This window comes from Erinaceus europaeus, chromosome 14 (genome assembly GCF_950295315.1).
Source record: "Erinaceus europaeus chromosome 14, mEriEur2.1, whole genome shotgun sequence".
NCBI lineage: Eukaryota > Metazoa > Chordata > Mammalia > Eulipotyphla > Erinaceidae > Erinaceus > Erinaceus europaeus.
Window position 1 is genome coordinate 39,779,021 of NC_080175.1, and position 22,244 is coordinate 39,801,264.

Below are 22,244 nucleotides of genomic sequence, written 5' to 3' on the forward strand. Positions count from 1 at the left end.
AGCATAAACCCCCTGATGCTGCTGTTTCCTAGGGGCCTGCAGTGGAAGTCAGCATGCTGGAAGTTGTGGTTCTGATCTGCGAACCCCAGGACAGACCTGGGTCCCCAGCACAGAGTCCTCTACAGACACTTCTGCCACCTGGGAAAGGTGAGTTTTGTTCAGGAAACTGGGTAACTAAGTTTGAAAGGATGTATACAAAAATGTTACTTTCAGGGGCCAGATGGTGGTGTACCTGGCAGAGCACATACATTACCATGTGCAAGGACTCTGGTTCAAGCCCCCAGTCCCCACCTGCAGTGGCTTCTGTCAGGGAAAGGGTGGGGACTGGGCACTCTGGACACACCTATGGGGGCTGGAGGGGAGTAAGTGGAGGTTGGTTAAGTCAAGTTCAGTCATCCTAAGACCAACCACCCTGTGACTATGTTCCACCTAACTCCATTTGTCTCTGATGGGCTAGTTCAGCACATAATTTTTTTCGACAGCAATGAAGAGAAAGTTGCTTCTTTGGTTTCTTTGTGTTTTCCAAATTTGTGATTTGCTTTTCCTCATAGATGCCACCACTATCACTTTCTCCTCCTCTTCCTTCTTGTGTATGAGCCAGGCAAGTATGCATGACTTCATTGCTCAGGGACCACATTTTCATTCATATAGAATGAAGAGAGAGAGGGAGAGAGGGGGAGAGAGGGAGAGAGAGAGAGAGAGAGAGAGAGAAGAGAAGAGAAGAGGAGAGGAGGGGAGAGGAGAGGAGGGGAGATGAGAGCAGAGGAGAAGAAGGAGAAGGAGAAGGAGAAGAAGAGGAGGAGGAGAAAAGAGGAGGGAAGAAGAAAAAAATGGCCTCTTGATGGAGATGGTATAGTGGTGCTAGTATCAAACCCCAGAAATATTTCTATGGAGCGGGAGAGGTAGAGAGAGAGAGAGAGAGAAAAGAGAAGAGAAGAGAAGAGAAGAAAGAGAGAGAGAGAGAGAGAGAGCCAGAAATAGCTCAGTTGGTAGAGCACAGGTCTTACATTCCTAGGAGTCAAGGTTTAATCCTTGACACTATAGGTACCTGAGTGGTACTCTAACTTCTCTCTTTCCTACCTTCCTTCCTTCCTTCCTTCCTTTCTTTTTTTATTAGTGATTTAATATTGATTTACAAAATTATGGGACAACAGGGTTATAGTTCCATACTGTTCCCATCACCAGAATTCTGTGTCCCCATTCCCTCTACTGGAAACTTCAGTAGTTCTCCCAAAGTCATAGATATAGGCTGATTTTACAACTCTCTCTCTCTCTCTCTGCCTATTTTTTCCATGGTCCCACCTTCACTTCTTTTCTAAGTCACATCTACACCTATTAATACTTCTGGGCATCTTTCCTTTTTTCTTCTCTCTCAGGTAAGAGAAATAGTTCCTAGTTTCCTCCAATATTTTCCAGATTTGCTTCCCTTTTAGTGATGCCATAAAAACAAGATTCCTGGTGACAGGTGCTTTGGGTCCTGGTGGAATTGGGGTTCAGAGCCCTCTGGTTTACTTCCCCTAACATTCACCCCTCTGGGACTATGGACTGGAAGCTAAAGTTGTTAAGTCTTTTAGACTGTTATTGACTTCCTGACTTATTGACTTCCTGACTTATTCATAATGCAAAGCATCATGTGAGAAACGATGGAACCCAGACAGAGTGTTTTCAACAAAATCAGTCATAGTGACTTGGGGGACATCTCTCATGCTCATTCACTCAGGATAAGAGTTTACATTATTACTGTAATTACTGCAGTGAGAACAGTGTTTTTCAGATTTGAGCTTATCTCTGAGTGTCCTGAGGGCTTGCTGCTCCCACTCCAGAGCATGTGGTGGGGAGGAGTCAGAGTGCATCTCTCACAAGTGCCAGGTGATAGGGCGGCTGGCCCCAAGAACCTACTTTGAGAACCAGTGAGCTTAAACTCTCACTGTATTTTGTTGGAATTACCTCCAGAGGGCGCTGCTTCCTTTTGGTGACTTGTCTACTTTTTTTTTTTTTGTCTCCAGATTTTATCAGACTCCTCAAGAACCAAACACACCCATCCAAAAAGATCTGTGTATACTTATGTTCACAGCAGCACAATGTGTAATAACCAAAAACCTGGAAGCAACCTAGGTGTCTAACAACAGATGACTGAGAAAGTTGTGGTCTATATACACAGTGCTATACTACTCAGCTATTTTTTATTTTTTATTTTTTATTGGTAATTCACTTTCTTCGCCTCATCATGGATAGAGCTTGAAGGAATCAGCTTAAGTGAGATAAACAGAAAAGGAAACACAAAGCAGAACTTGGACTATGTTTCGTGTATTGCACCAAAGCAAAGGACTCTGGCAGGGTTCAGGTCCTGGTGCAAGAGGGTGGAGAAGGACCTAGGTGAAAGGTGGAAGTATTTTTCAGAAATCTGGGAAATTTTACACATGTACCAAAAACTGTATTTACTGTAAACCTTTAATCCCCCAACAGTAAAGAAAAGAAAGAAATTCTGAGCTCTCCTGTCTCTCTCCACAGACCCACGCGTCTTCCTCCTGGAGCCGCAGGTATCCATGGCACCTCAGGACCTGCTTCTGGTCCCAGGAGGCCCTGTCTCCACACTCAGGATGAGCCCAACAGTACACCCCATCGTGCTCTGGCTGTGGACACAGTCATCCATTGCTCCCCAGAACCTGGCGCTCAGGCACTTCAGACTTTGGGATTCCGAGTTCAGATGGCCCCCCAAACAGCTCTTTGTCTGGTAATAGAATTTGGGGACAACTCTGATATTCAAATGAGGATCCAGAACATGTCTGATGAAAACGCAGTCACTACCTACCACCAGTATCTGAAAGGTAGGACTTTTAGTTTCTGTTTCAACAGCGCAGGAGGAACAGACAGACAGTGCATTCTCAAGGGTGTAAGTTCACAATATCAAAAAATGCGGTGCAGCCTGGGAGACAATGTAATGGTTATGCAAAGAGACTTTCATGCCTGAAGCTTCCCAGTTCAGTCTCCCAGCCACCCCATAGATAAAGGAAGAAAATATGGTACAGAAATTGGTTCTCTTCTCAAATGCCCCAGGTCTGTCCCCAGCAGTCATGCCTTTCTTTTTATCCTCTCTGCATGTCAATGCAGCCCTTCCCTTGGGTGCAGATGGAAGCACTCTGACATATAAAGGTCTTTTAAATTCAAGTCTGTATCATGGAGCTATTTCTTTGCCTGCACAGGAAAAAAAAAGTTTCCTGACTCTTTTGTGTAGTTGTTGAATATTCCACAAATTTCACTGGTCAAATGTCATCTGTCAGTGGACATTGTGATCTTTTGAGTATTAGAAGTGATGTTTCAGTGAACAGTCACATGCATTGTATTATTTCACAGAAGGCAGAGAAGGTTGCCCAGCACTATATACCTTGCCAGTCTGATAGTTATTGCCAAATTGCTCTTGATTTTAGTGGAAAAAAAACCTTTTTTGTGACTAACAGTAGGTTACAAGATTGTAAATTTACAGTGTATAGTTCCACACCACACTCAGCATCACCATTCTGTCTCTCTACCCTCCCACCTCTCAAAGATAACCACTAGATCTCTCATAGGTCTTACAGTTTGCTTACTTGTGGTTTTTGCTTGTTTGTTTGTTTTAAGCCCAGGCATATCAGTTCTCTAGATTCCACATATGAGCGAAATCATACCGTAGTTGTCTTTCATCTCTGTCCTTATTTAGCTAAGTGTCATCACCTCTAGTTCCATCCATTTTGTCCCAAAGGACACAATATCATCTTTTTTTGATTGCAGAGTAATATTCCATGGAATATTCCAGAGGAGCAAAAATAACCTAATAAAAAGTGGACCAAAGAACTAAACAGGCATTTTTCTAAAGAAGAGATGTACATGGCCCACAGACACATGAAGAAATGCTCCACTTCACTTAACATTACCGAAATGCAGATTCATACTACACTGAGATACCATCTCACACCTGAGAGAATGACTTCCATCAACAAATTAGGAAATGACAGGGGAGGTTGTGGAGAATAGGGAACTCTGCTTCAGTGCTGGTGGGAATGCAAATTGGTACAGACTCCTTAGAAGACTGTATGGAGAGTTGTTAAACAAACAAATGGAATTATCTTATGATCCAGTGGTAGCACTCCTAGGCATTTAGCCAATGGACACTGAAACACTAATTCAAAGGGACCTATGTGTTCACAGCTGCACTATTTACAATCACCAAAGAGTGAAAGCAGCCTAAATGCCCATCGTCAGATAACTGCCAAATTGCTCTTGAAGATGGCTGTCAGGCCTGTGTTGTCACTGGCAGTGCAAACTCAACATGACAGGTGAAAGGGCACCTTTCCACTGCTTTATTTTTATCTTATCAGGTTTTATCACATGAACTTGTCAACCTGTGGCCATCGTGTGCTAAGTAAAAGAAGTCTCTCATAGCTCAGCCTAATATAGTGTTTGTCTGAGTTCTCCTAGGAATTAGGAAAATTAATTTTGGGGGGTATGTTGTTAAGTTGTAAATAAATCCTTTTCTCTGTATGTCATTTGTATTTTGGCTTTATGGATAGATTTTTAAAAAAATTTAAATATATTTATTTATTGGATAGAGAGAGAAAAATTGAGAGGGAAGGAGGAAGATGGAGAGGGAGAAAGAGAAACACCAGCACCACTGCTCCGCCACTTGGAAGTAGGTGGGTCTAGGGGCTTGAACTTGGGTCCTTGTAAATGGTAACATGTGCATTCAGCTGGGTATGCCACCACCCAGCCCCACTTTATGAATAGGTTTTTCATTCTCATATGAGAACATTAATTTCTAAAAGGTGGACATCATCTTTTCTTTCATGGTTTCTCAAGTTTATGTATGAGGTAGAGATGACTTCCTAAATCCAAACCAATAAAATCATTCTTTCCTGGATTCTTAAAATATTTTTACATTGGGGCCCATGTGGTAGTTCACCTGGCTGGGCACATATTATCATGCCCAAGGATATCATACCGGGTTGGAGCCCCTGCTCCCCACCTTCAGAGGGGAAGCTTCACAACCAGGAAGCAAGTCTACATGTTTCTCTCTCTCTTTTTTTCACCTTCTCTATCTCCCTCTCCCCTCTTCTTTCTGTATCAAATAAATTTAAATATGTTTGTATTTTGTCCATTTGAATATATTCTGACATAAGGAAAAGTAAAGTAAGATATTTGTTCTGACTGCCCACCCAGTGTGCTCACTAGCCTTTGCTGAGTGATCCTTGCTCCACTCACATGAAGTCCACCTATTGTCATGCCCTACCTTCCTCTCTCTCAGGTAGTTTATTTGTGTTCTGTTCTGCTCCATCTTGAGTTAGCTCTTCTTTGTAACTCTTTTTTTTCTGAGATATTCTAGTTACTTTTGTTTGCTCATTTTTTTATATTATTTATTTAAGAAAAGAGAGAAATTGAAAGGGAGGAGAGAAAGAGCTAGAGAGTTAGAGAGGGAAAGAGAAAGAGAGAGAGAGAGACATACAGACCTGCTTAATCACTTGTGAAGCTTCCTTTCCTATAGGTGGGACTGGGGGCTTGAACCTGGGTCCTTGTACATGGTAATATATGCACTTAACCAGGTGCTCCACCACCTGGCTCTGCTTGCTCACATTTCTATGTAAACTTTAGATTTATACTGACAAGTATAAAAAAGCTTCCATTTTAATTTGAATAATGTTAAATTATAAATCAGTTGTGCAGACTTGTTTACTAATATGCCCCATTCATAAAATGGCCTTCTATTCTTTCTTTTTTTGTCTTTAGAGGCATTTAAATTTTTTTCAAGAGGAACTTTTTAAAAAATTTTATTTATTATTATTTATATATAATTATTATTTATAAAATGGAAATATTGATAAGACCATAGGCTAAGAGGGGTACAACTCCACACAATTCCCATCACCAGAACACCATATCCTATCCCCTCCCTTGATATCTTTTCTATTCTTTTTTTAAAAAATTATTTATTTATTTAAAAAAGGAGACATTAACAAGAGTGTAGGATAGGAGGGGTACAACTCCACACAATTGCCACCACCAGATCTCTATATCCCATCCCCTGCCCTGATAGCTTTCCCATTCTTTATCCCTCTGAGAGTATGGACCCAAGGTCATTGTGGGATGCAGAAAGTGGAAGGTCTGGCTTCTGTAATTGCTTCTCCGCTGAACATGGATGCTGACTAGTTGGTCCATACTCCCAGTCTGCCTCTCTCTTTCCCTAGTAGGGTGAGTCTCTGGGGAAGCGAAGCTCCAGGACATATTGGTGGGGTCGTCTGTCCAAGGAAGTCTGGTCGGCATCATGCTGGCATCTGGAACCTGGTGGCTGAAAAGAGAGTTAACATACAAAGCCAAACAAATTGTTGAACAATTATGGACCTAAAGGCTGGAATAGTGTTGATGAAGTGTTGGGGGGTGGGGGTACTCACTGCAGAGTATTGTGTACTTTTGCTTTCAGGTATATATTTTGCCCTAGTTTATGGATACGTGTGAACATATGCTCTATCTCACAGGACCTGGTCTATATCTAGGTTTTAGGACTTTGTTAGGAAGTGAACCACCTGGAATGGAATTAGAGAATACTCTGAAAGGAAAGGTCTCACCCGAGTAATGAAGCTGAAGGGTTGTCATTCCACACCTGAAGTCTCTGGACACAATCTGAAGTGAAGCATGCTGAGGTGGCACTCGTTGCGTTGATTAGGTTGCGATCGGCAGATGCAATATTATTTGATATGAATTGAGAGAAGGATGCAGGAAAGTGCACCCCACCCTAAGGTTCCAGGACTGGAGGAAATATAGGCTCTATAGTGGAAATGTGAGGTTCCTGCTGTCTTAGGGTTCAAGAAGACAATGTATAGTTATTGTTCTCATCACATTATTTGGTAATTGGGTTAACTTTGAAAAGTCCCTTTGTTAGGAGTTGCTGTGTAGTACCCAACATCTTGTATATAGCTGCATCACTGGTTGCTTCTGTTCTGCCTGGTCTAGACTTTTGAGAGAGTCAACATACCAAAGACTCAGCCTATGTATTAAAAAGACTCAGTCTGTGCTTTAAAAAGTTCGAGACATACAATCAATTTTCCCCCTCTCATATTAATTAGATGTGACTACAATTTAATAGGAGTGTACTTAAACACCATTCCCACCACCAAAAGACTCACCACAGGGTTTTTACTTTGGTGCTCTACTCTAGAATTAGTCAAATCCTGCTTTTTTTTTTTTTTTTTTTTACTCCCTCTGGGAGTATGGACCTAGGATCATTATGGGGTGCAGTAGGTGGAAGGGCTGGCTTCTATAATTGTTTCCCTGCTGAACATGGGTGTTGGCATGTCGATCCATACTCCCAGTCTGTCTCTTTCTTTCCCTAGGGGCAGGGATCTAGGGAGGTGAGGCTCCAGGACACATTGGTGGAGTTGTCTGCCCAGGGAAGTGAGGTTGCTGTCACGGTAGCATCTGGAACCTGGTGGCAGAGTAATGAAGCTGATGGGTTGACATTCCATGTCTGATGTCTCTGGATATGGTCCGAAGTGAAACAAGCCAAGGTGGTACAGGTTGCATTGCTTAGATTGGGATCAGAAGATGCAGTTACTATCAGTTGGTATGAATTGAGAGAAGCATGCAGGAAAGTGAGCCCCACCCTAGAGGTTCTAGGCCTGGGAGAAATATGGGCTATATCAAGAAAGGGGAAGGTTCCTTCTGTCTTAGGGTTTAAGAAGGCAATAGTTAGTTACTGCTATAATTCAACTGGGCTAACTTTGAAAATCCCGTTGTTAGGATTTGCTGTATTATACAAGACCTCACCATAATTTATGTCCTTTTATGCTATTTACATATAGCTTTATCTTATAAAGTAACCACCAGTTGCTTCTGTTCTCCCTGGTCTAAGTTTTTAGGAGCTTTAATATTTCAAAGAACAAGTCATTATTATAAATGTATTAACAATTTGAGCTCACTGTTAAAATTCAATTTGATTATCACTTGCAAGTTTTAAGGGCTTAGACTGAAGGAATATATACTCAGAGCTATGGTCTACTCATTAAAAAGCTTGAGACATTCGATCCGTTTTTTCCCTTCTCATATTAATTAACCAGTGATTTATGAGACTATAAGTTAATAGGAGTGTATATCAACACCATTCCCACCGCCAAAGGTCTATGTGTGTGTGTGTGTGTGTGTGTGTGTGTGTGTGTGTGTGTGTGTGTGTGTGTATGTATCCCTGAAGCTGACCATCTACTTTCACCCTCCTCCCAGAGATTTTTACTTTGGTGCCATACTCCATACTCGGTAAGATTCTGCTTTGAGTTTCCCTTGCTATTCTTCTTTCTCAACTTCTGTTTATGAGTGGGATCATCCTATACTGATCTTTGTCTTTCTGACTTAGCTCACTTAATATGATTCCTTCTAGCTCCATCCAACATGGGTCAGAAAAGATGGGTTCATTGTTCTTAATAGTTGCATAGTATTCTATTGTGTAAATAAATATACCATAGCTTTATCAGCCATTCATCTGTTGTTGGGCATCTGGTTTGCTTCCAAGTTTTAGCTATTATGAATTGTGCTGCTATGAACATAAGTGTATACATATCTTTTTGGTTGGGTGTTATGGAGTCCTTAGAATGTATCCCTAGGAGACAAATTGCTAGGTCGTATGGGAGGTCTATTTCTAGCCTTGTGAGGGTTCTTCATACTGCTCTCCACAGAGGTTTGACCAATTTCCCACCAGCAGTGTAGGAGGGTTCCTTTGTCCCCACAACCTCTCCAGCATTTGTTGCTACTGTCATTTTTGATGTATGCCATTCTCACAGGGGTATCTCAATGTTGTCTTTATTTGCATTTTGACAATCAGTGACCTGGAGCTACTTCTCATGTGTTTGTGAGCCTTTTGGATTTCTTATGTAGTGAATATTCTGTTCATATCCTCTGCCCATTTTTGGATGGGGTCATTTGCTTTTTTGGTGCTAAGTTTGCTGAGCTCTTTATATATTTTGGTGATTAGTCTCTTGTCTGATGTATGGCGTGTGAAGCTCTTCTCCCATTCTGTGAGGGGACTCTTTGTTTGGGTGATGGGTTCTTTTACTGTGCAGAAACTCTTCAATTTGATATAGTCCATTGATTTATTTTTGTTTTAGTCTTCCTTGCAATTGGATTTGTATCATCAAAGATGTCCTTTAGGTTTAGGTGGGAAAGTGTTCCACCAATGTTTTCCTTTAAGTATTTGATAGTTTCTGTTCTAACCTCCAGGTCCTTGATCCATTTGGAGTTGACTTTTGTTTCTGGTGAGGAAAAGTGGTTCAGTTTCATTCTTCTGCATTTGTCAACACAATTTTTCCAGCACCATTCATTGAAGAGAGCCTCCTTAAGAGGAACTTTCTTATTTCTTTTAAGATACTTTATTTTTTGTTCTGCTATAAGTGAGATCTTCCATTTAATCTTCAAACTGGTTGACTCTGGGATATAGACTTGCTGCTGATGTTTTCAATTCTAATCCATGCCTTTTTCTATTAGTGACTTCTTGTACTGTTAATAGTAATCATGAAGTTTATTCTTTGTTTTCCTTTTCTAGCACATAAACATAGCACTTAAAAATAGTGCTCTCAATTTTGCTTTCCTTCTCTAGCTTTAGTATACTGACTCGTATGTTCAGAACAAGATGAAACCAGAGAGATGAAGCAGGTTTTGAGGTGCATTTTATGCATTTAAGATAGTATTGCCTTTCCATTAAATGCAATACTAGAGGTTAAGGAGATATAATTTACTAGGTGGTGGAAGTTGCCATCTTTACCTCTTTTACAGAGTTTTTTTTTTCTTAGAGGTGGGGTCTCATATGTGTCTGATTCACCTCTCCAAGCATTCAGATAGAAAGTCAGAAAGACACACACAGAGGGAGAGAAACCAAAGCACAGCAGTTTTCTTTGTTGCCATAGTACCTCTCATGTAGTGTTGGGGCTTGGCAAGACACAGGTCCTATGTGGTGATCTACGTCTCTGCCTCCTTATTGAACAACTTTTGTCTTTGACAGAGTTTATATTTAAAAAGATTTATGCATTTACTTTCTTTAAAATTTATTATCTTTATTTATTTATTATCTTTATTTATTTATTGGATAGACAGTCAGAAATCCACAGGGAAGGGTGAGATAGAGAGAGGAAGAGACAAAGAGACACCTGCAACACTGCTTCATCACTTGCAAAGCTTCCCCCTTGCAGGTGGGACTGGGGGCTCAAACTCAAGTCCTTGCGCATTGTAAAATATGCACTCAACAAGGTACACCACTACCCACCCCACCCCATATGCATTTACTTTTCACAAAAGAGAGAGAGAGAACCAGATCATGGCTCCAGCATATACAATGATAGGGGTAGAACTCAGGACCTACCTCAAGCTTGCAAATGAGATTATACACTTGCTGTGCCTCCTCCCAGACCATGAGAGCTTTTAAGGAAAGTGAATCATCAAAATTTGCTCAGTCCTTTCCAAGCTATGTGAAACCGGTCTTTTTGTTTTGTTTTGTTTTTGCCTCATTCAAGCTAAACAATAACCTTCATTTTGTGTTGTTGTACATAACGTTCTGATATTCATTAATAATCCTTCTATTGGTAATTATGAGTCAATCTGGTCTGTACTTGCTAATCAGTATGCTGCCGCTTTTATTTATTTATTTATTTATTTTGGAAAAAGCTAGTAGGTCTATTTTAGGTATATTCCAAGGGACCTATGACCTCACTAGTTTTTGCCTGAGCCTGACATCCAATATGCAGGTGACTTAAACTATTGTTTGGGGTGATGGTGTCACAGTTGGAAAAAGGACCAGAAAGCTGGATCAGGGAAGAGAGTAGCTCCCAAATATGGGAAAAGTATACAAATACTGTTAATTGTAAACCCCATCTATCTTATCTGGGGCCCATAGTCAGTATACGAGCCTATGTAACCTCTGCATCCCTGTAGGTCTGAGCTCACATTCCATGGTCATGGCTAAGAACTTTCCAGGTTATGGCAATTTCAGGACCTATCATCCTTGGGTGATAGGCAGAGTATGTTATCCAAGCTAGCTGTGCTCTTAGCTCAGCTATTTCAGCTTTCAGCTCTCTGATTACCCTGAGATAGTGTTTTCATTCAGAGTCTCATTTGCTCTTTCCCCTTTTCTGATGATATTACTTTGAAACTCCTCACTCCCATGACTAGTGCCTCAGTTAGTGTTTGGGCAGTGAAGCAGGTATGCAGGCACTGAATAACCCTCTTTCTCTCCCCCTCTGTCTTCTCCTCCTCTCTCTATTTCTCTCTGTCCTATCCAAAAACAACAACAGTAATGGCAGTAGTAGCAATAACAACAAGGGCAGCAACAAAATGGGAAAATGGCCTCCAGGAGCAGTGGATTCAAGTGAAGGCACTGATTAACCCTGGAGGAAAAAAATTTTTTTTTTTTTATCCTGTAGCAGTGAAGCCCCAGCAATTACCTTCCCCCACAAAATCACCATGGCTATTTCAGTTTGCAAGATTCACTTCATCAAACATTGACATGCTTTTAACATGTTTACACATGACAAATGTTATACATGCTTTTTTTGTTGTTGGGGAGATTAATGGTTTACAGTCAACAGTGAATTATAGTAGTTTCTATATGTGTAACATTTCTCAGTTTTCCACATAACAATTTATCCCCCTTTAAGTCCTCCTCTGCCATTATGTTCCAGGACCTGAACTCTCATCACAATCTCAAGAGTCTTTTACTTTGGTGCAATACACCAAACCCAGTCCAAGTTCTGTTTTGTGTTTTCTTATTTTTCAGCTTCCTGTTTTTTAATTATTAGTGATTCAATAATGATCGACAAGTTTATGGGATAAGAATCGTACAATTCATACATTTCCCACTACTAGAGTACCATGTCCTATCCCCTCCACTGGATGGACCCTTGTTGTTTATCCTTTTGTGGTATGGATCAAAGATCTCCATGGGGTGCAGAGTGGAAGGTCTGGCTTCTGTAATTGCTTCTCCACTGAACATGGGCCTTGACAGGTCGATCCATACCTCCAGACTGTTTCCCTCTTTCTCTAGTGGGGTAGGGCTCTGGGGAGGTGGGGGTTCCAGGACACATTGGTGAGGTCATCTGCCCATAGAAGTAAAGTTGGCATCATGGTAGTATTTTTCAACTTCTTTCTATGGTTGAGATAATCCCATATTCATCCTCTCTTTCTGACTTATCTTACTTAGCATGATTCCTTCAAGCTCCATCCAAGGTGAGGTGAAGAAAGTAAAATCACCATTTTTAATAGCTGAGTAGTATTCCATTGTTATACATGCTTTTGGTGATCTAACAACTGGTCATTCTTTTTTTTTTTTTTTTCCCCAGAAGGAAACTACATGCTCAGAGCAGTTATTTATAATGAGTGTCATGGAGCAGAAGTGGAACTTGGGCCTTACTATGTGGAAGTCAGCCAGGAGGCCACGTCTGTGTCCATGAATTCCAGCAGCATCCACGCAGATGAGGTTCTGGTCTTTGGTGCCTCACCTAATCAGAAAAGTAAGATCAGGAAGCCCTCTGTTTGCAGTCTATATACATGTAGACCTCATGGAGCTGGTGTGGCTGTGCTGGAGTTATACCATCCAGGTTGTGACCATTTCAAATCCATGTACAGCAGCCCTTATTACTTTCTTCATTCAGGAAATAATGATTGTTCAATAGGCCATGCTCTTAGGTTGTGCTTCTGCTGGGTGCATGCTCTACTGGTGAACTATCTCCTGAACTCAAGTTGGGAGTTGTTTTTTTTTTTTTTTTAACTTAACATACCAACTTGATTACTGGTTTTCCATACTGACTACAAAAGTAGCTTGTCTTGCCAATGTGACAATACAACCATCTTAAACTTGACCCTCATAGGCCCTGGTAGGTCAGGCATCAGAACTGAAAGGTCAGGTGTAGACCCATCAGTGGAAAATACCACATAGCTGTAAAGAGGTGTTTTCCTCACACTGGATGAATACCATGTTGCCGCCAGAGAGGTGATTTGCTAACAGAGCGTAGACTTTGCAAACCCGAGTCCCCAGGTTCAGTTCCCAACACCACACATGACCAGAGTAGCGCTCTGCTCTCTTTTTCATTAAGTAAATAGAAGCTTTTTTAAAAAGAAAGATAGAACCACTGTGAAGTTAGAAATGACATATATATGTGTATGAGAAATCCTTTACAAAGAAAGCCATCTAACAAAGCAATTGACATATTTCAGAGGAATTCACAAATTTACCATGTAGGGAGTTCATGGGAAAGCTAACTGTAAACATTTAAATAAAATGTTTTTAATTTAGTATTTTTATTCTTTTTTTTTTTTTTTTTTTTTTTTACCAGACAACTCCTCAGTTCTGGTTTATGGTGGTTCTGAGGATTAAACCTGAGACCACTGGTGCCTCTGGCATCAAAGTCTTTTTGCGTAACCATTATGCTGTCTCCCCAGCCCTTAAGTGAAATTTTAATGAAAGGACTTAAGGAACAAAATTTTTGTTCCCTTTGAAATATTTTGTACTAAAAGAAAGTGAAAAAAAGGAAGCTTTTTACTGTAGGCAGGATGAAATGAAAAACCAAGCTTTAAGCCTTATTTCTCCCTTTTTTCTCCTTTTATTTCAGGCACTGTTGTGATGCATCAGTTCCACTCCATTCTGTTATATAACGTGTCCTTCATTTCACAAACCCAACTGGCTAATAGCCAGGTGTGGTCCAGCGTTACTGTTTATTATCAGCTGCAACGTACGTATATTTTCTCATTTTAGATATAACGAAATATTTCTTGGGCAGCCATTTGAGACTTAGGAAGCCATAATACCAGGTTCTATGGTAAGCTTTACTGAAATTCCACTTGCCCTTGAACTCGTTCTTTGGCTATCAACAGCTCATACTAGGACTTAATATATTTTTTATTTATTTTAGTAATTTTTATTTGTTATTAATAGCTTGTTAGAAGATTATAAGATTACAATGCGTAATTTCATACAACACACACCACCAAATTACTGTATCCCCCTCCTCTCACCTCCCAAAGATAAGCACCATAGTTCTCACAAGTCTTACAAATAATGTGCTTGCTTCTGTTTTGTATGGATTTTTGTTTGGGAGGGCAAGTTCTTGTAAATTAGATCTCTTGATTACTGTAGTATAAACTGAAGTTGGGGAATGTGATACCTCTATTATATTTTTCCTTTTTTTCTCAAAAGCACTTTGGAAATTCATGGCCTTTTGTGGTTTTACACAAATTTTGAATAAATTGTCAAACTTGGTTGAATAATATGAGTGAGACTATCTGGTAGTTTTCTTTCTTCTCTTTACTTATTTCAATAAACATAATCACCTCCAGTTCCATCCACTTTGTCCCAAAGGACACAATATCATCTGTTTGATTGAAGAGTAGTATTCCATGGAATATGTATCTCATAACTCCTTTAGCCAGACATGCTGATGTGCAGTTAGGCTGCTTCCACTTATTGTCTGTTGTGAATAATGCAGCTATGTACATAAGGGCGCATATATCTCATCTAAGTGGTGTTTAAGTGAGCACTGGATAAATGCCTAAGAGTGGTATTGCTGGATCATAAGAGAATTCCATTGCTGTTTGTTTAAGGACTCTCCATACAGTCTTCCAAAGGGACTTCACCAGTTTGCATTCTCACCAGAAGTGGAGCAGAATTCCCTTTTCTCCACAGCCTCTCAACACCTGTCATTTTTCTTCACCTCCTTACTTATTTCACTTAGTATAATCACCTCCAGCTCCATTCCTTTTGTTCCATATTATTCTGCATTCTCGTCATTTTCCCCCTTGATTGCAGAGTAATGTTCCATTAAATATACAACCCATGACTTATTTGTCTTGCAATCTGTCATTGAGTATTTAGGCTGCTTCTGCTTCATGGCTATTGTAAATAATACAGTCATGAATATTGAAGTGAATGTGTCCTTTCAAATTAGTGCTTCCATGTCCTTTGGATATATGTCTAAGAATGGTATTGGAGTCGGCAGTATCTTTATGAGCTATTAGTTTGACAGTCTTTGATTAGGTCAAGTCTGCCTACTGTATTGCTGCCACACTGCCCTTGTCCCAGGCTGACATTCTGCTAGGTGGCTAGTTCTGCTGGCTCAGCCCTGACTGGACAGGATGGTGAGGGTTCTCACTTCTCAGCTTTCCATGCTGACACCCTTGCACTCCCTCTCTTCTGCCATAGCCATCTCTGTCTACACAAATGGAACTGTGTTTGCCACAGACACCAACATCACATTTGTAGCTGTAACCATGGAAACAACTCCCCTGGAGTTCATGTGGTATTTTGGAGATGACCCACCAGTGAGGACAACTTCAAGAATCATGAAGAAAAGATTCATCATCCCCCAGTGGTCTGTAAACGCTACTGTCATTTTTTTTTTTATTATTTTTGCATGCAGCAGGAGCCTTGTGCATGTGCTATTTCATGCCCTAGGGCCACATTTTCATTCAGATTGAGACAGAGAGGGAGAGAGAGAAAGAGAGAGAGAGAGAGAGGCCACAGCACCTGAAATTTCTTTATTTTCTTTATTGTTGTAGCACCTTTTATGTGATATCAATATTGTGTACATGGTGCCCTCCCAGTTCACACTATCTCTCCAGCACCAAGACTTACTCATTCATTCACTGACTTATTCATTCATTCATTCATTCATTCATTCATTCATTCATTCATTCATTCATTCAGTGAGAAATAGAGATCTGAACACATCACAGTCATGATCAGTGCTAAAGACTGAAGCCAGGGTGCTGTGCTGCAAAGCATGTGCTCTACCAGCTGGTTATCTTCCCAGCTCCTGAGATGATTGAAACTGTCACAGTTGTACTAGTTTCTCTCTGCACTGCTGTGGATTGATTGGGAACATAGACTATAGTGCAAAGGACTCCATCCTTTTATTCTGAACTTGGTGGAGAAGTAGGACTTTGAAATTAGACAATTCTAGCTTCAGAGTATACCTCTCCCATTTACCCCCAATATGATCTAAACAAATTCTTCATTAAGGAAGGACAAGTGTAACTCATCAGTTCAAGAGGTGAACTAAGCAATGAAGAAGGGATGGTTCAAAAGTTTCTCCTTCAGAAGATGGAAATAAGTGGAATTCTTAAGGGTGGAAATAAGTGGAGTCCATAATTCTTACTGGTTAGATGACAATCCCTTCTAAGTGTACCTTTCTTTTAAAGTCATGTGGAAATTCTCTCTGCCTCTGACCTTACTATATCTGATCAGCCAAATGCCTTTCCTGCCTCCCTCTGATCCCTTCCCAGGCACCATGTGGTGGTCAGGGCCTCCAATGGGCTCAGCAGTGTGGCCTCAGAGCCTCACCGCATCAGGGTCCAGAGGAGAATTGTCGCCAACAGACTGGTGTCCACCTCATCAGCACTGGTGAATGTCAGTGTGGCCTTTGAGTGCAGAATCAACTTTGGCACTGATGTAGCTTTCCGATGGCACTTTGGGGATGGTGCTGTCAGTGTGGGAAACAGCTCCATCAACCATGTCTACAGCAGGTGAGCTGCTGTGGGTGTAGCAAGGACTGTCTATAGACTGTGAGTCTCTGTCTCTCTGAATGCAAAAAAAAAAAAATCAGTCCAGGAGCAGTGAAATCATGCATATATGAAACTGTTGCTCTGTGAAAACAAATCTAAATAAATAAACTAATGAACTAAACTGCTCAGGGGCCAGGTGGTGGTGTATCTAAGTGAATGCACATGCTATTATGCAAGAGGACCAGGATTTGAGACCCTGCCACCAGCCCCCATCTACAAGGGGGAAGCTTCAAAAGCGGTGAAGCAGGTCTGCAGCTGTCTCTCTTTTTCCCTCTCTACCTCCCTCTCCCCTTTCAATTTCTCTCTGTCCTTTGTAATAAAAAAAGGAAGTGTGTGTGTGTGTGTGTGTGTGTGTGTGTGTGTGTGTGTGTGTGTGGGCGGGGGGAGAAACAAGCCATGAAAAACAGGATGGTTCTGAGACTGGAGGAAGGGTGGGCCCATGACATTGTGGAGGACTCCTGTGTGTATATTTGCCCCCCAGGGAGGGCGAGTTCACCGTAGAAGTCCTCGCCTTCAATAGCATCAGTGCCACCTCCCTCAGGAAGAACCTTTTCATTGTGTCCCGGCCCTGCCAACCGCCTCCGGTAAAGAACTTGGGGCCTCAGAAAGTACAGGTAAGATTGGGTTTGGGGCCTCTCTTTGGGGGGCATCTGAGGAATTCTGAATTGGCCTTAGAAATCTGACAGGGGCAGAGGGTGAGGGTGTCTTCTGATCCCAGGTTGTTGTTGTGTATGTCTTTAAGTACATTCTTGAAGAAAACACAAATTCAAACTAGGTCATGATTTTGTCTGAAACTTTAAAATTAAACTTCATTTACATAGAATTTACATGCTTTACAAATGTGTACTTCAGGGGCTAGGAGGCAGCACAACTGGTTGAGCATACACATTACCATGTACAAGGACCCTGGTTTGAACTCCTGTTCCCCACCCGCAAGGGACCATGCTTCACAAGCAGTGAAGCAGGTCTGCAGGTGTCTTTCTCTTCCTCTTTATCACCTCCACCTCAATTTTTCTCTCTCCTATCAAATAAAATAGAAAGAATGGGGAAAAAGAAGAAAAATGTATACTTCAGTTCTCTGTTATTAGTCTTGAAACCTGTCACACTAGCGTCAGTACAAGTATTTGCCCTGTTAAATACATGAAATAATTCTCAAAGTAACAGTATTAATGTGATCACCAGAAATCAAGGCTCTCTTTTTCTTGTTGGTCTGTCTTCACCATTCAGAATCGACTTTCTAGATAGAGAAATGAGAGATAAATAGGTAGATAGATTGATACCACAATAACAAAGCTTAGATATTATCTAATAAGTTTAATTTAGCTTAGATAGATACCACAATAACAAAGCTCAAAAGAGATGAGAATCAGGTTTGAACACATGACAATACAGGTTCACCCCCAGCTGAGCTATCTCCCCAGTCCCAAGTCAGAGTTCTTAAGGAATCTTCACATTTTCTTCTAGTTCTCTTTGTCCTATGATTATGTCCTTATGTACTGCATACCAGTATTTTTTGAAACACATTTTTTAATTACTTTCTTGGCATATGGTTCTATTCGTTAGTTACAGGTTTTTTTCTTTTTATTTAAGTTTAATTTTTGAGTATCTGAGACATTTATGTAATCTCATAGTTCAAACAATGCTGTATGATAAAAATTTATATTTTATTTTGTGACTTTCCTGTTTATATCTTCGAATTTTTTTGTGGGGGACCTAATATTTCCTATTGATTTTCAGCAGTATTAATTCTTGTACATTTTTCAAATGATATTATTTTTCTCTACTTGTTCTTTAAATATTATATATATATATATTTAAATTTTTTTTTTTTATTTAAGAAAGGATAAATTAACAAAACCATAGGGTAGGAGGGGTATAACTCCACACAGTTCCCACCACTCAATCTCCATATCCCATCCCCTCCCCTGATAGCTTTCCCATTCTCTATCCCTCTGGGAGCATGGACCCAGGGTCGTTGTGGGCTGCAGAAGGTGGAAGGTCTGGCTTCTGTAATTGCTTCCCCGCTGAACATGGGCGTTGACTGGTCAGTCCATACTCCCAGTCTGCCACTCTCTTTCCCTAGTAGGGTGGGTCTCTGGGGAAGTGGAGCTCCAGGACACATTGGTGGGGTCTTCAGTCTAGGGAAGCCTGGCCGGCATCCTGATGGCATCTGGAACCTGGTGGTTTGGTGAGATATGCCAATTCCATTTCAGGTTCTACTTCTGTTTTCTTTTCTGATATTTTTTTTCAACTTCTGCCTGAGAGTGAGATCATCCCATATTCATCCTTCTGTTTCTGACTTATTTCACTCAACATGATTTTTTTAAGGTCCATCCAAGATCGGCTGAAAACGGTGAAGTCACCATTTTTAATAGCTGAGTAGTATTCCATTGTGAATATATACCACAACTTGCTCAGCCACTCATCTGTTGTTGGACACCTGGATTGCTTCTAGGTTTTGGCTATTACAAATTGTGCTGCCAAGAACATATGTGTACACAGATCTTTTTGGATGGATATGTTGGGTTCCTTAGGATATATCCCCAGGAGAGGAATTGCAGGATCATAGGGTAGGTCCATTTCTAGCCTTCTGAGAGTTTTCCAGACTGTTCTCCACAGAGGTTGGACTAATTGACATTCCCACCAGCAGTGTAGGAGGGTTCCTTTGACCCCACACGCTCCCCAGCATTTGCTGCTGTTACCTTTTCTGATATATGACATTCTCACAAGAGTGAAGTGGTATCTCATTGCTGTCTTTATTTGCATTTCTCTGACAATCAGAGACTTGGAGCATTTTTTCTTGTGTTTCTCGACCTTTTGGATCTCTTCTGTGGTGAATATTCTGTCCATGTCCTCCCCCCATTTTTGGATGGGATTATTTGTTGTCTTGTTGTTGAATTTGGCAAGCTCTTTATATATGTTGGTTATTAAACTCTTGTCTGATGTATGGCATGTAAAGATCTTCTCCCATTCTGTGAGGGGTCTCTTGGTTTGGGTAGTGGTTTCTTTTGCTGTGAAGAAGCTTTTAATTTGATGTAGTCCCATAGGTTTATACTTGCCTTAGTCTTCTTTGTAATTGGATTCATCATTGAAGATGTCTTTGAAATTTATGCAGAAAAGAGTCCTGCCAATATTTTCTTCTAAGTATCTGAGAGTTTGTGGTCTAACATCCAAGTTCTTGATCTACTTTGAATTTACTTTTGTATTTGGTGAAATACAGTGGTTCAGTTTCATTCTTCTGCATGTTTCAACCCATTGTTTCCAACACCATTTGTTGAAGAGACTCTGCTTTCCCCTTTTAATAGTCTGAGCCCCTTTGTCAAAGATTAGATGTCCATAGGTGTGGGGGCTTACTTCTGGGCTCTCAATTCTATTCCTCTGGTCAGTGTGTCTATTCATGTTCCAGTTCCAAGCAGTTTTGATGACAATGGCCCTATAATACAATTTGAGATCTGGGAGTGTGATGCCTCCAGTTCTGTTCTTTTTTCTCAAGATTGTTTTGGCAATTCTAGGTCTTTTCTGGTTCCAGATAAACATTTGTAGCATTTGTTCTATTCTCCTAAAAATGTGCTTGGGATCTTGAAGGGGATAGCAGATTGTAGATGGCTCTGGGTGATCTGTCAAGTTGAGAGAGTGGGGTGTTGAAGTCCCCTACTATGACTGTGTTGCTGTTAACATATTGCTGTAGCTCTTTCAGTAGATGTTTGATGTATTTAGATGGCTTCTCATTGGGTGCATAGATGTTAATAATTGTGAAGTCCTCTTGATTGACTGATCCTCTGAGCATTAAGTAGTTTCCATTCCTATCTTTTTTAATCTTATCTATTTTAAAGTCTATCGTGTCAGATATGAGAATACCTGTTCCTGCCCTTTTTTGTGGGCCATTGGCTTGTATGATAGTTTTCCATCCTTTCACTTTAAATCTGTGTTTGTCTTGTTGAGTTAGGTGGGTTTCCTGTAGACAGCATACTGTTGGGTTGTATTTTCTGATCCATCTTCCTACTCTGTGTCTTTTAATAGGTGAATTCAGGCCATTGACATTTATTGATATCAAAGATTGAAGATATTTTAATGCCATTCTTGTAGAGTTTTAGAGTGTTCTGATATATGGCCTATTTATGATGGTCTGACCGTTTATAGACCTTTCAGAACTTCTTTCAGGGCAGGTTTGGTGATAGTTGATTCCTTCAACTGTTGCTTGTCTGAGAAGGTTTTGATACCTCCATCTAGTCTGAATGACAGTCTAGCAGGATATAGTATTCTTGGTTGAAAGCCTTTCTCATTGAGCACTCAATAGATATCTTGCCATTCTCTTCTGGCCTCTCTAGTTTGTGTGGAGAAGTCTGCTGCTAATCTTATGGGACTTCCTCTGTAGGTGACTCTTCGTTTTTCTCTTGCAGCTTTCAGGATCCTTTCTTTATCCTTGTTCCTTTCCATTCTAAATATGATGTGTCTTGGTGTCTTTAAGTCAGGGTTAATTCTGTTTGGGACCCTCTGGGCTTCTTGAATCTTTATGTCTTTGATGTTGTCTAGACTAGAGAAGTTCTCAGCTATTATGGCCTGAAGAATGCTTTCTTCCTCTCCCTCTCTTTCTTCCTCTGGTAAGCCAATAATGCGTATATTGTTTCTTTTGAAGTCATCCCATAGGTCTCTGTTGTTGTTTTGAGTATCTCTTAATCTATTTTTGAGATCTCTTACTTCTTTTTTAGTTGTCTCTAATTTGTCCTTGATCTTGCTAATTCTGTCTTCAGCCTCATTGATTCTATTCTCTCTGCCCTCTACTGTTTTCTGGAGTTCATCTATTTTGTTACCCTGTTCTGATACTGTTTTAGCTTGTTCAGCTAGTTGTGTTCTTAGCTCAGCTATTTTAGCTTTCAGCTCTCTAATAACCTTGAGATACTTAGTGTTTTCCTCCAGAATCTCATTTATTGTTCCTGTATTTCTGTACAATTCTTTCAAACTCTTTACTCCTGTGATTATTTCCTTAGCTAATGTTTGGATGTTGACCTCGTTATTTTGTGCTTCACCCTTTGGGGGGCTTTTAGCTGGACTGTTGTCCTGGTTAGTTTCTCCAATATTTCTTCTTGTTGGTTTACCCATTTCATACATTATGTTATGAGTTTCCTCTCTTAGTAGTTTTCAAATTACTGATCACTCTTTCCTGGATTGACTTGTGTCTAAGTAAGGTAATTAAAGGGTTCACAGTGGTGGAAGTTAACAGTTGTTTCAATAGTATTTTAATCCCTGAGGTTGGAGCTCAGTGATTTAAAAGCCTCTTTTTTTTTTTTTTTTTTCTCTGTAGGCTATAGGAGTCTTAGGGCTTCTAAACTATAAGTAGGCTTCTTAGCTTAATCACTGACTCCTGACCAAGAGATGAGGCAGGGTGTGGCAGAGATAGTCCAGTGTTTATGCAAAGAGACTTTCACAGCCCCACAGCTATGCCACTGATGTGATGATGAAATTCTCCTGAATTTCCTGGTTAGATCTCTGTCCCCGGGTGTCCCTCCCTGCCACTGCTCCAGATTCTGAGGGCAGTAGCAATGGAGACTCAGAGTTGCACTTGGTGAGTCTCTGGGGAGTCCTCTCCTCCCTTCAGCTGTCCCCTTGTTGGTGGAACAGACTGGAGGTGGTGTCTCAACTGATAAACCGCCGGGCTGTTACCAGCCACTTAGTCTCTCCCTAGGCTCCTC

At 40.7% G+C, this 22,244-nt stretch overlaps 1 protein-coding gene across 1 annotated transcript in view; it reads left to right on the forward strand.

Annotated features, from left to right (window-relative positions):
* The first annotated feature begins 841 nt into the window (after positions 1-841).
* The window catches only part of PKD1L1 (polycystin 1 like 1, transient receptor potential channel interacting), a 126,943-nt gene continuing 105,540 nt past the window's right edge, over positions 842-22,244 (forward strand). Inside the window, exons 1-7 of the mRNA XM_060170998.1 lie at positions 842-850; positions 2,600-2,828; positions 12,339-12,509; positions 13,608-13,727; positions 15,194-15,362; positions 16,276-16,515; positions 17,036-17,168. Coding sequence (XP_060026981.1) covers positions 842-850; positions 2,600-2,828; positions 12,339-12,509; positions 13,608-13,727; positions 15,194-15,362; positions 16,276-16,515; positions 17,036-17,168 — 1,071 coding nt within the window. The remainder of the gene's footprint in view (positions 851-2,599; positions 2,829-12,338; positions 12,510-13,607; positions 13,728-15,193; positions 15,363-16,275; positions 16,516-17,035; positions 17,169-22,244) is intronic.